The following is a 14,337-nucleotide window of genomic DNA, read 5'->3' as shown; positions in this document are numbered from 1 at the left end:
ATGTTGGGGGTTGGAAAGGTCTAGGCCTAAATCCATTGGGGATCAAGAAAAAGAAAAGACAAATGGAAGAAAGAAATATCGGAACAAGAACTCTTGGATATACTGTAAAACACAAGAAATAGATAAACCCAGTAAGCAATTGTGTTACTCTTTTGCACAATTGCAATAAATCCCTTAAAGCTGAATACACTGCACCTAAGATGATAGCATAGGCAAACTCTACTTGAGATGATAGCTCATCACCACTCTTTCAGAAATTACAACAGCACGTATGAAGGAAAACTTTCAGGCCTCACCTACAGCAATAGGTAAAGAAATCTTCATATTTGTCCCAAAAATAACCTCTTACAGGCAGGCCTTTCTAGAATAAAGGCACCCATAAAGAGATTGAATTACTTGTCGTTTACTTAAGCCGTGCTAGTCACAATAGTAAATCACTTGTTTATTTGCGTCATTGATAATTTGGTTTTGGTTACTTACATATCTAGCATGTGATCTAGTACTTCACACTGTGTCGTACACTGACTTACTCTTGGCAGGTCACATAAATTACTGGATAACTCATCCCATAGGGACACAAAAAAATCCTATAACACTGAAAAACTTGTTTGTTTTCACACTTTAGACATGTAGGGTCTTGACATTGTTCAATGTTTGATTGATGTTAGGAAAAATTATGATAATGAGTGTTTCTTGGAAATGATAATTGCTGCTAATACTTGTAAATATGGAAACAAAGCTTTTGTATAGACACAAACTTTCTTTCTGTTAGACACATTTTTCACTTGAGTTGGGCAAACATGTGCAGGAGTATGAGGTTGATGAGGTTGGGGTTCTTTCTCCTAGTCAATTGCAAGTAGATGAGCTTGTTGCTGGAGAGGTGTGTGTTTCTCAAATATGTGATTTTCATCTCTCTTTTCCAAAGAATGTAATAATGATCTGCTGGATAATCTTCAAATTTAAACTAGTGCATGTACTAGGTAAGTCTCCATTTTGGCATAAAAATTGCTATCATTCAAGATATTTTCAAGTGTCAATATCACAAGAGATTAATTGACATGAGTGCTGAAAAATAGAGGATGCAATGCAGGTTTATTATGCAGGGGAGTGTGTCCATTTCTGTGAGTGGGTTTAAGGTGCCTTTGTTGTAAATCAATCTGTGATGTTTCCTTTTGTCTAGAACTGTATCAGCTTGATCACACAAAAATGCAAAAATAACCATACACCCATATCCAATATCTATAGAATTTAGTCCAAAGCTTCTCTGAAATGGATACACTCATAGCTAGTAAATGTAGTCTAAAGGCTTTATTCTAAATGGGGTACACTCATAGCTAGTAACTATATTCTCATTTTTTGGAGTTGATGGAATGATGTGTTTGCACTGATGTCCATGACTTATGTTATCATCACTCCTTGGTTTGATTCTTGAGGTTGGCACACAAACTTGTTGGATGCTTATACTATATTTTGTGTCTCTTCAATAAATAGGTGGGCTATCTAGCAGCATCAATTAGATCAGTGGCTGATGCGAGAGTCGGAGATACGATCACACATGCTTCCAGAAAGGCTGATGCAGCACTTCCAGGATACCAAGAAGCAACTCCTATGGTCTTCTGTGGCCTCTTCCCTGTTGATGCAGACCAGTAAGAAATGTGTTGGAGCCTTCATGAGTCAGAACTGTTTTGTTTGATGGTTCTATAGACAGAACTTTTTCTTAACAAGTTTGTTTAAGACACTAGTGTCTTTTTTACATGAATTGGCTTGGGAAGTTGATGGGATATACGATGATTGGAGTAGTAGCCTGCTTGCTGAGTTTCATCACGCTCCACTGTTACTGATCTTATGTTTGACCAATCCCAGATTTTCTGAGCTAAGAGAAGCATTGGAAAAGTTGCAGCTGAATGATGCTGCTTTAAAGGTGCAGTATATCGTTTTCTATCAAACTGTCATAATACTAACATTTTAGTAATTGTTGAAAAATTGCATACTGATGTTGAAGTGTTTGAGGCCTCCTACAGTTTGAACCCGAAACATCCACTGCCATGGGATTCGGCTTTCGATGTGGCTTTCTTGGCCTTCTGCACATGGAAATTGTGCAGGTAGTATTTATTTAGTGCATCTGTATAACAGATAGTATTTGTTTAATGCATCTGTATAAATCCCTTAGCTTTGAGGTATCTAACTTCTTTCATTAAATATGTTTGGAATATGGTAAAAGTCTTTACGCCAGTTTGCAATTTCAGGAACGGTTAGAAAGAGAATACAATCTGAACCTGATAACAACTGCACCGAGTGTGGTTTACCAAGTGATATGTTCAGATGATACAATGGTACTGAAGAGTTCATATTAAGATTTTAAGTGTATGGTGATTTTAAAGGAAACTAATTTGCCTCTCTCCAATCGCATATTTATAATCTTCATCTTTCTCTTGCATTTCTAGGTGGAATGTTCAAATCCTTGCCAGTTACCAGATCCAGCAAAGCGAAAGGCTATAAAAGAACCATATGTCAATGTGAGGTTTGTTTGAAAGGTGTGAAGTCTTGATTTTCCCTGTTTGTAAATCTTGCGTTTTTCTCAGGGTGGAGCTTATGTTAACTGCTAGCATACATACCATTCGGGGTATCAGCTGGATATCTGAGAGTAATTTGTCTCGTTAAGTCAATTACTTGTATAGACTGTCCAAGGCTAGACTTAAGAGATAATTATATCGACTATCCAACCTGAGCCTTTGGATCACTAGATGAGCCACCATCTGATGACTCAGTGAACTTGTGAGAGTCATACTGCTGGAAGATGATGATGCAAGCATCATCGAAGTGCTAACACCAAATATGGATCTACAAGATCATGTGTGGTGTATGGGCTGGCGTAGACATTTCTTGAGTGCTCATATAACATAATGTAGATGTTGAGCTCCTCTTGAGCAATATCTGGGATGTCTTTCACCTTGTCAATGCCCACCTTATCAATATTGACTTGATAAGGCTCATGAGAGTTAGGTGATTGCTCAAGGAGATAGAGGTTGCAATGGTAAAACACTAACCGCTCCAGCGAGCCATGCTCAATTTGTTCCCTATTTGTATGGAAGAGGGCTCAAGCACTCCAATTCCTCTAATAAGGACCTCCTTTCGGTGGCTACATTTCATCTCCAATGCTCTTCCATGACTGCATTTCAGGTGCCTCACCTGTCAGATTTTGTCACTATGCAGTACATTGCTGTTCTAAGTCACTCTCAGCCCCAACATTTCTGTGTTTCAACATCCAACCTGCTGCCTTTCTGTCTTCAGCCCTCTGCAGCAGATCTTTTCATTTACATGGAGAGGGATGCAATATTGGGATTTTAAGAGGAGACCCTCCAGAGACCTTATTGGGAGTTAGATGAGTGGATGTGAAAAGATCCATTCAGGAGAAGGCTTCAGTTATTTTCTTCTTCAGTTACATGACTAGATTTTTTGGGGGGGTAGGATTCAGATTAGGATCAGGGTATCCTTGCCATTGCATACATCTGGTATGGGTAGGTTACTGCTTGATTTCAGAACCTTTTATCATGCCTTAACTCATTCGACTGATATAGTTTCTAATGGAATGCATTACTACAATCTTGAATCCACTTAGTCTTACTCTGGCTTCTTTAGATATATCTGTTTGCACCACTTTCATGTACTAGTTTGAAGTTAATACATAATGTAATTCATTAATAAGATGGAGCTCTCTTTGGCTTATCATTGCAATTATTTTCTCATATATATTGAGTTTGAGAAAGAAGTAGTGAGAAGGAGGATAGATGAGAGGGGTGGGTGTGTGTGTGTGTGTAGGCTCATGGAAAGGTGACACGCAGCCACATGATGTGCCATCCTTATCATATTCTAAATGGTTCTTTATAAGGACTACGAAGGGGCCATCTTTGTATAAGGGAAGAGGACCTACTTGTAATCTCTAAGCAACTTAATAAGCCATATGATAGTCTTGTATTTCTAGTCTTTCTTCTTTTGCACAGGCACACACATACTCTTGATTGCCATGTTGAGTTTTTATCACATGGTATTGGAGCGTACTTTGACCCTGGACACTTCTATATGCTTGTAATCACCTAGATTAAACAAAAAGTAAGCTAAAGTGCACCTTATCCATTCACTTATGCGTGGTTCTCCTTTGTAACTCATATCCAAGGACCTTGGAGGAAGGTGTATGGGCAGACCATGGCAAATTTCTTTGTGCTTCCTTCTGGAGGAAGCTCAAGGGGCTCAGGACACTTACGGTTGGTACAGCAATCAAAGAGGATGAGCTATAGACAAGTTGGCATCACCTTTCTTCCACAATCAAGCACAATTTTGACACCTGCTTCGTCATGCAGCTTACTCTTGCTGATCAGGACATCGTTGCCCCAACTTCTTGAGGGCATTTGAAGCTCACCTAGGGTGATCTTATGCCTACAAGCTCTTCATGATTTGCTCTACACCATGTGGGGAGAGATAAATTACAGTTGGTTATCCCTGCAAGAAGCCAATAAAGCTTCACCACAAGCTTTTCAAGGTGACTATCAACTAGGCACTTGAAGTATCATCGTTTGCAAGTCACCCCAGAACTTTTAAGGCTTACTTTGGAGAAGCATCTTACTTGTGAAGGATACCATTGAGCCATTCCAGTTAGCTTCTCCAGTGACGTCTTCATCAAGCACTGCATAAGCTTGGAGAAGGCTGCTTCTTAAGCACTAAGGGTGCTTCTACTTTATCTGAAGGTCTTGACTAAGCAGAAAAGTGCTCTTTGGTACTACCAAAGTAGGTCTACCTCAATAGTAAGAATGAACATATTGTGCACAATTCTTTCATACCTGGGCAACACAGCTTGTATTTTGCATTGGTGCTTGAAGGCATGAAAATGTGGTTGATGCCTGTTATCCAATGGCAAGTGCCAATGGCATGATACCATGTAATGATACAAACATGTTGTGGGTTCTTTTTTTATTCACCTAATGGTCAGGTGTTTCTAGCAGCTTTATGATGCTTGGAGATTTTATCAGCAGTCAATATACAGTGTGAAGTGGATGACTCATATTTCGTTACTTAGGCAATTCTGTCTGATTAAAATAAAAGTTTTCATTGCTATGAATTTGCCATTTTTCAGCCACATTGTAGGGATAACAACAGTGTTTGTTTTGCTATTTTTGTTAACTTCATAGATTTATTTGTTAACAGTATTTGTTTTCCAGCCACATGACCATCTAGAAGTAAATTTATAAACTGTTAACTTTCACAATGGACAGCTTCTCCTGTAGCCTACAAGTATATAGTTTCACCTTTGTTTCCCCCCTTTGTGGCATACAGATAGAGATGATCACACCAAAGGACTTTATTGGTCCATTAATGGAGCTTGCACAAGATAGGAGAGGGGAATTCAAGGAAATGAAATACATTACAGAAAGCAGGGCTGCTGTAACATATGAGCTGCCTTTAGCTGAGGTAAAATGGATGTGCTCGTGCTCATGTACAGTTGTGTGGCTATGTTATGCATATGTGTTTAGACAGACTTATGTAATTTGATTTTCTAGTTCTCTAGGTAAAGTATCAAATGTTTTCATTATATACACTACATTTATCCAGATGGGTAGACTTGGAAATTAGCTGCAGTCATACTTTGTAAAAGCTCAATGCTCTTGTTTCTTCTGGACGTTCATTTTCTATTAGTTGAGGCATCATGCAGAGATTGCTGTGAACCCATTTTTCTTACTACCATACTGTACAGATGGTGGGTGATTTCTTTGACCAACTCAAGTCCAGAACCAAAGGCTATGCAAGCATGGAATATTCCCTTGTTGGGTCAGTTGGTTGGTCATGCTAACTTGTTGCTGTCTACTCTCCAATATCTGCAATGAAATTTTTTTCAGTAATTGATGCTGTTAAATTTTGCAGATATAGAGAAAGTCAGCTTGTTAGACTTGATGTTTTGATCAATGGGGAGCCTGTTGAACCTTTAGCTGCAATTGTTCATAGGGATAAGGCAAGTCACTTTTATATTATTAATTTGTTTTTGCAAAGATTGTCTCAGATTATTGATGATTATTAATAATGGTGTTGATTTTGTGACATTATATCTCTTGAAGTGGCAAGAAGTTTCTGTGATAATGAGCAAATTTACAGAAGTGGCAAGAAGTTTCTGTGATAATGAGCAAATTTACAGACTACTGCAGCAATTAGACCTCATTTTGATGCATGTGGTATATTGGTATGCATATGCATCCAAGCTGTGTTTTAATGGCGTCTGTGTGTGGGCCATCTTGTATATAAACATCCAAACAGGGTCTAGACTCAGATATGGGGCAGCCAAGATTGCAGTTCTGCAATTTCCAACAGGAGCTGCATGCTTCATCTAGTATTATCCCTGCTGACGGTGAACCTGCTTTGCTTAAACAGTCTTTATAATGCAACTGGTTATCAACTAAGGGCTAAAATTTCTATGCAAGAAAGACCATCCTTGTTAAACCTATGACAACAATCCAAGTTTGACTGCAGGAGTAAACAGAAAGCAAATTCCCATCTCAATTACTAAGGCTAGCAGAGTTCAAAATGGTCCAAGTGACCAAGTATCACTATCACTGTTCCATTTTATGTCTTATAATGGGTAATATAAAGAAAAGGGCAAGGTCCACAAAACATAGGATGGGGACAGCAATTGGAACAGGGACTGACTGGTGGAATGGTTGAGACCACAAGAAAGGGGGTTGCATTGATGCTGGAATATACAAAATGTGATTGATATTCATCATGGATTGCTGAGATGCTGCTAGAATCTAGATGAAATGGGCTGAGAAAGAGGGCAGAGAATGGGCTGAGATTCGGGGCTGAAAGTGGGCTGAAATCGTCTGACAATGCACTGAGGTGCAGGAAAGAGACATGAGAATGAGCTGGATGGGCTGAGAGAGTTGTGTACGGTTGAAAATGAGAAGCAAGATTACAGGTTACTAGTTTACCTGACAGGTTTGGATACTGGAGAGACTGCACATAAGAGACATGAAAAATACTGGTCATAAATAGGCCAACATTGGGAAAAAGGGTCAAAAACAGGGCAAAATGTTCTAGTCATCTCTCTCATACCAGGTGTTCTAGTAAGAGGTAAGGGAGGGTTTTTTTTTCTCTCTCTCTTTTATTTGAGGAGGTGGGGATGGTGAATGGAATGTGCCATCCAATTTGGAATGTGTCTCCCAACTCAGAATGATCTGAGATGGCATTTTTGTATCCCAGGCCCCATCATGCCTGTCCCCTAATAGACTAGCAGGGTTTCTAGCTGTATATATAATTGTAGCTATCATTGAGAAAGAAAGTTAGTTTCACCAGTCAATGCATAGGGAGGGAGGGAGATTATGCAAACATATATCACGATGTTAAGATTTGGTAAGTCTATTATAAGACGTAAAATAAGCGTGTCATCAATAAAATTAATCTCTTTAGTTGCTGCAATTGTTTCTTCCAATTTAGGCCTATAGTGTGGGCCGTGCTTTGACACAAAAGCTGAAGGAGCTCATTCCTCGTCAACTGTTTAAGATTCCAATTCAGGTGAGAGCAGAATGTTTCTGGTGTGGAATTTCTGTGAATGTCCACTTGAATATGTTCTTTGGGAACTTGCTTGTGATTACATTCTACTTTGTAATTGCTAGGAAAGTGCAAATAATTGAGTCTTCTAGTGTCTAATTTGCAGGCATGCATTGGTTCTAAAGTTATTGCATCGGAGGCTATTTCAGCAATGCGGAAAGATGTTTTAGCTAAATGTTATGGTGAGTTAAGTTCTCTTGCATTTATCTGTCAGTTTGTCACTGATGCTTGGTAGTTCTTTGTAACTTCCGGATTGTTAATTGTGGTTCAGAAATGTCTGTAGACCTTCATATTGCAAATCAGAGAACAGTATGAAGTGAGCAATAATCAGATGATGAAATAGTGCCTTTTTATTATGTCAAATCTGCCAATGATGGCACACACATGAAATTTATTGGTGGTGGATCTTCAATGAGTGCAAGGCAATGTCACGTACCAGTGAAATTTCCCAATGTTGGACATTCAACCTGTTAAAGGCACTTGCCACAGTGTATATAGCTTGGAGATCTTTTGATTGATGATGAGAAATGTCTCAACAAAAATGGGACGGATGTGGTAATATGTATACAAGATGGAAGTAAATCTATCTTATGATCCTGACCATAGACAGGGATAGGCTTTATAGGCTGGGTGCTATAGGAACAATGTCTGGTGGATGAAAAAGAGCCAGTCTAGCAGTAATGGCAAACCATCTATGGAGTCTAAAGCTGGAAGAAGGTGCTTGAATCCAAATCAGCTAGAAAAGCCTTTCATCATGCAGTTTTAATCACTCTGTTAAAAAGAAGTACAGACTCTGTTTTCAACCTGTTTAATGGTATGGATAGTCTTTATCTACTTTCTTTGGTCAGCTTATTGCAGTTTGCTCGACACTTGGCTTGTATACAGTCTCCTGCTTTGGCCTGATCCCTGGGAGATGTCATGCCACAGTTCATGGGATTACCTTTTTGCTCAGCAGATTTGGTTTGCACTTTTCAAGCATTGTTCCTTGGCTTGGGATACAATTGCTTACTGGTCATGACTTTTTTTTTTTTTGCAAGTAAAATGTGGCTGATTATATTACTCAAAAAACTGATTACAATGGGGTGCTCATGCTCAACAGACTAACTGGAGCCAATGCAAAGTCACAACTACATCATGTATACAAGCCTCTCAAGGCGGTCTGGGGGGGATGGGGGCAAGAAGCCATTGGGGGGGGGGGGGGGGGGGGGGGGGGGTTTTCGCCAACTGGGGCTTCTTGCCAGCATCACGAAGAACAGGTCTTGGCCACCACAAGTGCGCATGAAATGACAACGGAGCTCTTGACAAGCCCTGGACTTGCCCTGCACCGGGTCCCATCAACCGTGGGGGGAGTGGATGATGGAGGTCCAGAGCTCTGATAAGGTAGCCTGTACTGAAAGTCTCTCTCCGCGGAAAGCCTCTTGACACCGCGCCTTCGAGATATGCCATCAAGTAAGACTCCCTAGGATCTCCCATACCTCCGAGCGGTCTGCTGTGGGCTCCAGTACCTGGCGGATGGGTAGAGCCTCCAAACCGACCACTGCACACGACCCTGCCTTGATAATGAATATGGTGTCGTGCATCCCGGCCTCATACAGAAGGTGACGGCCCTGGCTGACTGCTTGCCAACAGAAAGCTTCCCATGAGATACATCCAAGGATGGGTGCTATACGGCGAAGGATGCGGCATGCTCCTCTCCACACGAGCTGTGCCTCCTCACATGACCAAAGGCAGTGCTTTGGGGTTTCTAGAGGCTGCTTTGTGCAGCGCTTACAACGTCCCTCCTTTTGCATCTAGGCAAGCCAACTTCCCACCGTCAAGCCTCCATTTGCCACCAACCATAAGAAATACAACACCCTTCTCGGCCTCTAGCTATCCCATAGGCGGTGCTAGAAGGTCCGTCGGAAAGGCTCCATGATGCTGTGCTCCGCCTAGTGTCTGCTTCGTGACGGCGCCCAATCCATATCCTCTTGCATCAATACGTGTTTGCCAATCCTGGCAATGTACTCCAAGAACTTGGATGACTTATTGGCGACCGCAGTGGTCAACCATTGCCACTCTCTTGGATCCCACTCTAGCTCATCAAGTGGTCTGTCCTCCTAGATCCAAAGGCACCACTCTTTGAGCTCATTCCATAAAACATAGGGGTCCAGTCGCCATGTCTTCCCTTGAAGGCCCACCACACGAATCCTTCTCCACGAAAGGGCGACTATTCCCTCATCCTGCTGCCCTCTGTCAAGGGCCAGACCCCCCCCTCCTGAACGGTGAAGAAAGTCCCTTGCGGGGCGTCGGCCACTCTACCTGTCACCTGTAGGGGGATGCTTGCCATACCTCCCCGGGCTCCATCGGCTCTCGTATCGGGGGAGCAAGCCACTCCAGAGGTATTGCTACGTCTATCTCCCTTCTCCTCAATTTCACTCCTCTTTGGTAGCCTGATAATCGCTGTAGCACCTCCTCGTCTGTCATCCTGTACACGTCCCGCCATGTCCTGATGGTACGAGCCGGGCTAGCCTCCCAACCCGCCCCATTGGATGTGGGGGCGCTCACCGATCAATGCCCCTACCCGATCTTTGACCTGGAGGTTCCAGATCACTGGTTAATGGTCTATCTCCTCTTGGCAGCTTGGGGGGCTTTGAACTAGGGCCTTACGAAGGCCTTGCCACACGCGAAGTAAGCTGCGTAGTAGGAAAGGTGATCTGGGGGGGTAAATTGGGCTGATGTGAAGATCCATCTCAGGGATGGCCTCTACTCAACGCCAAGCCTCGGTGTACAGTCCTAGAGGTCCTTTTGCAATAAGACCTTCCAGGTCTGCCCGCCTAGTGTGAGACCATGGACAACTAGCTTGCCCAAGAGGGTTATACTTTGATACTTTGGGTCTATGATCCCAAGCCCTCCCTCTGACCGATGCTGTATGATGGTTGCCCACGCCACCTTGGCCTTGGAATCCTTGGAACCATCTGACCCTGACCAAAGGAAATTCCGCACTAGGCGGCGAAGCTGCACTAGGCATGATGAGGAGAAGCACCAACATGAGGCGATGTACCAGGCCATTGCTAGGAGGACCTGGTTAACCACAAGGGCTCGGCCGGCTAGTGGGGGGCGAGCTGTGCTCCAGTAGGTGAATTTCCTTCGAATAGAATCAAGAACAAGAAGAAACTGCTGGGCAGGAGTGATATCGAGTTCCACTTGGAACCCTAGGTATCGGACGGTTTGCCTTCTGCTCACCCATCTAAATCCCAGGTGGACGCCTCACTCCGTGCTAGAGTCCGGGTCTGTGAGGAAGCCAACCGACTTATGCCAGTTGATTTTCGCTCCCGCTGTAGAAAAGAACACGTCAAGAGCCAGCCTCACTCTCTTCAGCATCAACTTATTGTCCTCTATGTAGAGTGCTGTATTATTTGCATACTCTGAGTCTAACAACTCAGTCTCCTCTCTCACTGGAAGTTAGAGGCCGCATAATCCGCTCACACATGACTTGAGGAAGTGAGACATCGCCTCTATAAAGAGTAGAAACAGGTATGGGGCCAGGGGGAAGCTTTGTCGAACCGATCTCTCCAGTCGAAACTCCTTCCCTCACCTTCTGCCTATGAGAACCCTGCTGGTGGCCGATCTGTAAAGGGCGGAGACCCCGCGAATCCAAGCCTGGGGGAATCCCAACCTCACCATGGTGCCCTCTAGAAAATCCTAGTCCACCCTGTCATAAGCTTTCTCAAAATCCAAGAGTAGTACAGCCACTCTCTGCCCACTGTGTTGAGCCTACTTTGTCGCCTCAAAGAAGGTAAATACATTGTCTAGGATGCTCCTATCCTGGACAAAGCCTGTTTGTGTGTCATGGATGATGTCTGGAAGCACGGGGCGTAGTCGCCTACCAATCATCTTTGCCAGTGCCTTATAGGCCACTGACAATATGGTGATCGGTCTCCATTGGGAAAGCTCTAACCGGTCTCTCCCTTTGGGGAGAAGATTGATAAGGCTTGTTGAAAGACTCCTTGGCATCTGTCCTGAAGTGAAAATCTCTTGGAAGGCCATTAGTAGGGGGTCCTTCACCACTTTCCAGTAGATAGTGAAGAAGGCCTTAGAGAGGCCATCCTCTCCCGGGCATTTCTGCCTATTCCATGTACAAAAAGTCTCCTTTAGTTCCTTCTCTGTGAAGGGGGACTAGGAGGAAGTGTCTGATCTCCTCTGTGACGAGGGACGGGATGTGATCCCAGACCTGCTGTCTACATCTCTGTCCTCTACTTGAAGCTGTTTCCTGCTGGAAAAGGCGTGTGTAATAGTCGGTGGCAATCTCCATCACCTCGTCTGGGCTAGAACGAGTCCTCCCATACTGATCCCAAAGGCTGCGTATTTGCTCTCCTACGGTGCGAGGCTGGTGCACCTAGAAGAACTCCCTGCACATCGTGTCCCCCTGTGCCCAGAAGGCTGTCGAGGTTCGGAAAGAAAACTCCGAGTGCCTGTCTTCTAGGCCAGCAATGGCTGCTCGCTCGCGCGCGCATCTTCTGTGCATGGAGGGTGGGATCCCCTGGTGCCTCCTGTAATAATCTTTACGTGGCTGCAAGGTCCCACCGGAGTGCTCTCTCCTCCTCCCAGCTCTGCTGCCTGGCCTGTATGGCTGCCTCTGGGCAGATTGTGCTTGACTTGGCTAGAGCCTAGGACCTCTACAACCTCCTTTGCTATCCGGTCCCTCCTGTCGCACTCTTTGGTCCAAATCTGCTTTATTTGTCTCGTCACCTCCCCCCTCCCATAGATCGAGTCAGGGATTCGACAGGATCGTGTATCTAGGGCGGATGTTGGGGGATCAAGTGTCAAGAGAACCGGGCAATGATCGGACAACGTGGTGCTTGCCAACTGCTCAATTTGGCCTCCACGAGAGTCTCCCTACTCTCCCACATAAAACCTGTCCAACCGCTCCAGCAGGACTCCACCTAGCCGCCTGTATCCCCAAGAGAAGTCCAACGATCTCTCCCTCTTGTGGAAGGCAGGGTCTCTCCAAGCATTGCGTGCTCCTACTGCTAGTAGAAAGACCTCCCATGCTTCCTGCTCCTCCCCAACCATGCCCTGGTAGTTTCTCCCTCTGCCCTGCTGGTCCTTCAAAGCCTCCAGGCTGTTGAAGTCTCCTCCAACGATCCAAAAGTCCACCTCTAGGAGTCCATCCACGATCTCTAGCCAGAACCTGTTGCGTGCTTTAACCTCCGTAGGGGCATAGACATTGAGGACTCCAAGGCACGAGTCCCCAATATCCAATCTGATCCATAGAACCCTCCTTGCCACTATCGTCCTGTGGTCTCGTACACATGCCGTGAGACTTGGGCCAATAGAGGTGCATATGCCTCCACTCCTGTTGTGGGTGCCTATGGCATGCTCTCAGTAAGTGTGCGAGCTGCCTGGAATCACCTTCGCAACTCGTTGGGCCTGGGTGGGGGTAAGCTTGTGCTCCTGTAGAAGTAAGAGATGTTGATCCGTCCGGCAAGGGCAAGCTGCAGCTCCTACCGAACAATCAACTTCCTAGAACCACGTGCCCCACTGTAGTGGAGACTATTCACACTCCAAGATGCAAGGTGTAAGCTCATGGGGAAACCTGTGATTGACCGAACAGGTATCTGTTTGGTGTGGAGGCTGTTGATGAAGAGGAGAAGCTATGAGGCATGTAAGTACGCTTTGCCACCGGTCTGGACGGCGAACTCCAGTCCCCCATGGTGACCCTCGGCCAGGACCATAGGGGTGATAGATGCTCCGGGTGGTACTATCAATGCATCTATTAGCCATGCTGAGAGTCGTGATTTTGTTCACTGGTAGAAACGGGCCGCTTGTGCCAGGGGCCACTCGATCACATCCCTCGGATCTCTCCACTGTGGAGGGGCTCGAAAGATAATGCTCAAGTATGGAACCTCGGCACCAGCCCACCAGTTAATGGCCATCATGCAACCAGGCCACTGTTGTGCAAACAATGCTAGTCCTCCCATCCACTAGGAGATGTGGTCCGCCACCTGACTCTTCAACTCTTTCTCTATCTGTGTAGTCGTCCACTCCCTTGAGTAAGAGGTCTGAAGAAAAAAGGCGCAGTTTGGTCCATCCGGTGGTGCTAGTAGATGGACCTTGCCCCTCCTTGACTTACGAACCACGAAGATCCCCACCTCTAGAGGTAGTGGGAACTCTTCGTGCTCCGCAACTCTCAGGTAGGATCATGGGCCACTGCAGAAGAACTCCTATGGCAACAACTGTGCTTGTCTCGGGAAAGTGTGACGGGCAGCATGGGCGGATGAGCTGGTGGTTGTATGGGAGGGGGAAGACTGCTGGTGCGAGGAGGATGTAGGCATGTATGGCTCATCACCTCATATGGAAGGAGGGGGGGTGTGTTTGGGGGGGACCACCTGTACCGGGTGCGGATTAGGGGGGGTGCTCGATAGGGGAGGTGGTGGGGGGGAGAGGATCGAGGGATGGTGGGATGGACAGAGGTGCATGGCGGGGGTAGATGTGGGGTATGTGGGATCTCAGGTGAGGTAGTCTATGGCGCGGGTGGTGGATGTGGGGGGTTGCGGTCCTGCCGGGTGGGGCGGGCGGGGGGGTTGTGGAGTGCTCTATCGAGCGTCGCTCGCCCACCTACTCCTTGTTGTCGAGGTTGGGTCTGAAGAACTGGACACCCCCCCCCCCCCCCCCCCCCCCCCTTTCCCCCCTTTTCCCCTCGGTCTCCCTCTTTGTCGTCTCTGGACCCATGTGAAGCCATTAGAGTCCACCTGCAGGCTTGTTGGC

General features: G+C 45.2%; 1 protein-coding gene across 3 annotated transcripts in view; it reads left to right on the top strand.

Moving 5' to 3' along the window:
- Positions 1–14,337, top strand: part of LOC148012227 (Small GTP-binding protein) — a 118,487-nt gene that overhangs the window by 92,868 nt on the left and 11,282 nt on the right. For all 3 annotated transcript variants that reach the window (XR_015689027.1, XR_015689026.1, XM_087668863.1), the window contains exons 10-20: positions 809–880; positions 1,492–1,646; positions 1,864–1,921; positions 2,022–2,102; positions 2,247–2,333; positions 2,445–2,516; positions 5,329–5,463; positions 5,747–5,820; positions 5,914–6,001; positions 7,477–7,554; positions 7,697–7,772. Coding sequence is in view for 1 of the 3 variants with exons in the window: in XM_087668863.1 (XP_087524989.1) it covers positions 809–880; positions 1,492–1,646; positions 1,864–1,921; positions 2,022–2,102; positions 2,247–2,333; positions 2,445–2,516; positions 5,329–5,463; positions 5,747–5,820; positions 5,914–6,001; positions 7,477–7,554; positions 7,697–7,772 (976 nt within the window). In the remaining 2 variants the exon portion in view is untranslated. The remainder of the gene's footprint in view (positions 1–808; positions 881–1,491; positions 1,647–1,863; positions 1,922–2,021; positions 2,103–2,246; positions 2,334–2,444; positions 2,517–5,328; positions 5,464–5,746; positions 5,821–5,913; positions 6,002–7,476; positions 7,555–7,696; positions 7,773–14,337) is intronic.

Source organism: Lygodium microphyllum, chromosome 27 (genome assembly GCF_053477565.2).
Source record: "Lygodium microphyllum isolate KBCC chromosome 27, Lygodium_microphyllum_v1.1.10, whole genome shotgun sequence".
NCBI classification, from domain to species: domain Eukaryota; kingdom Viridiplantae; phylum Streptophyta; class Polypodiopsida; order Schizaeales; family Lygodiaceae; genus Lygodium; species Lygodium microphyllum.
The sequence above is the reverse complement of the archived record's forward strand: the minus strand, read 5'-3'. Positions and strand labels throughout refer to the sequence as shown.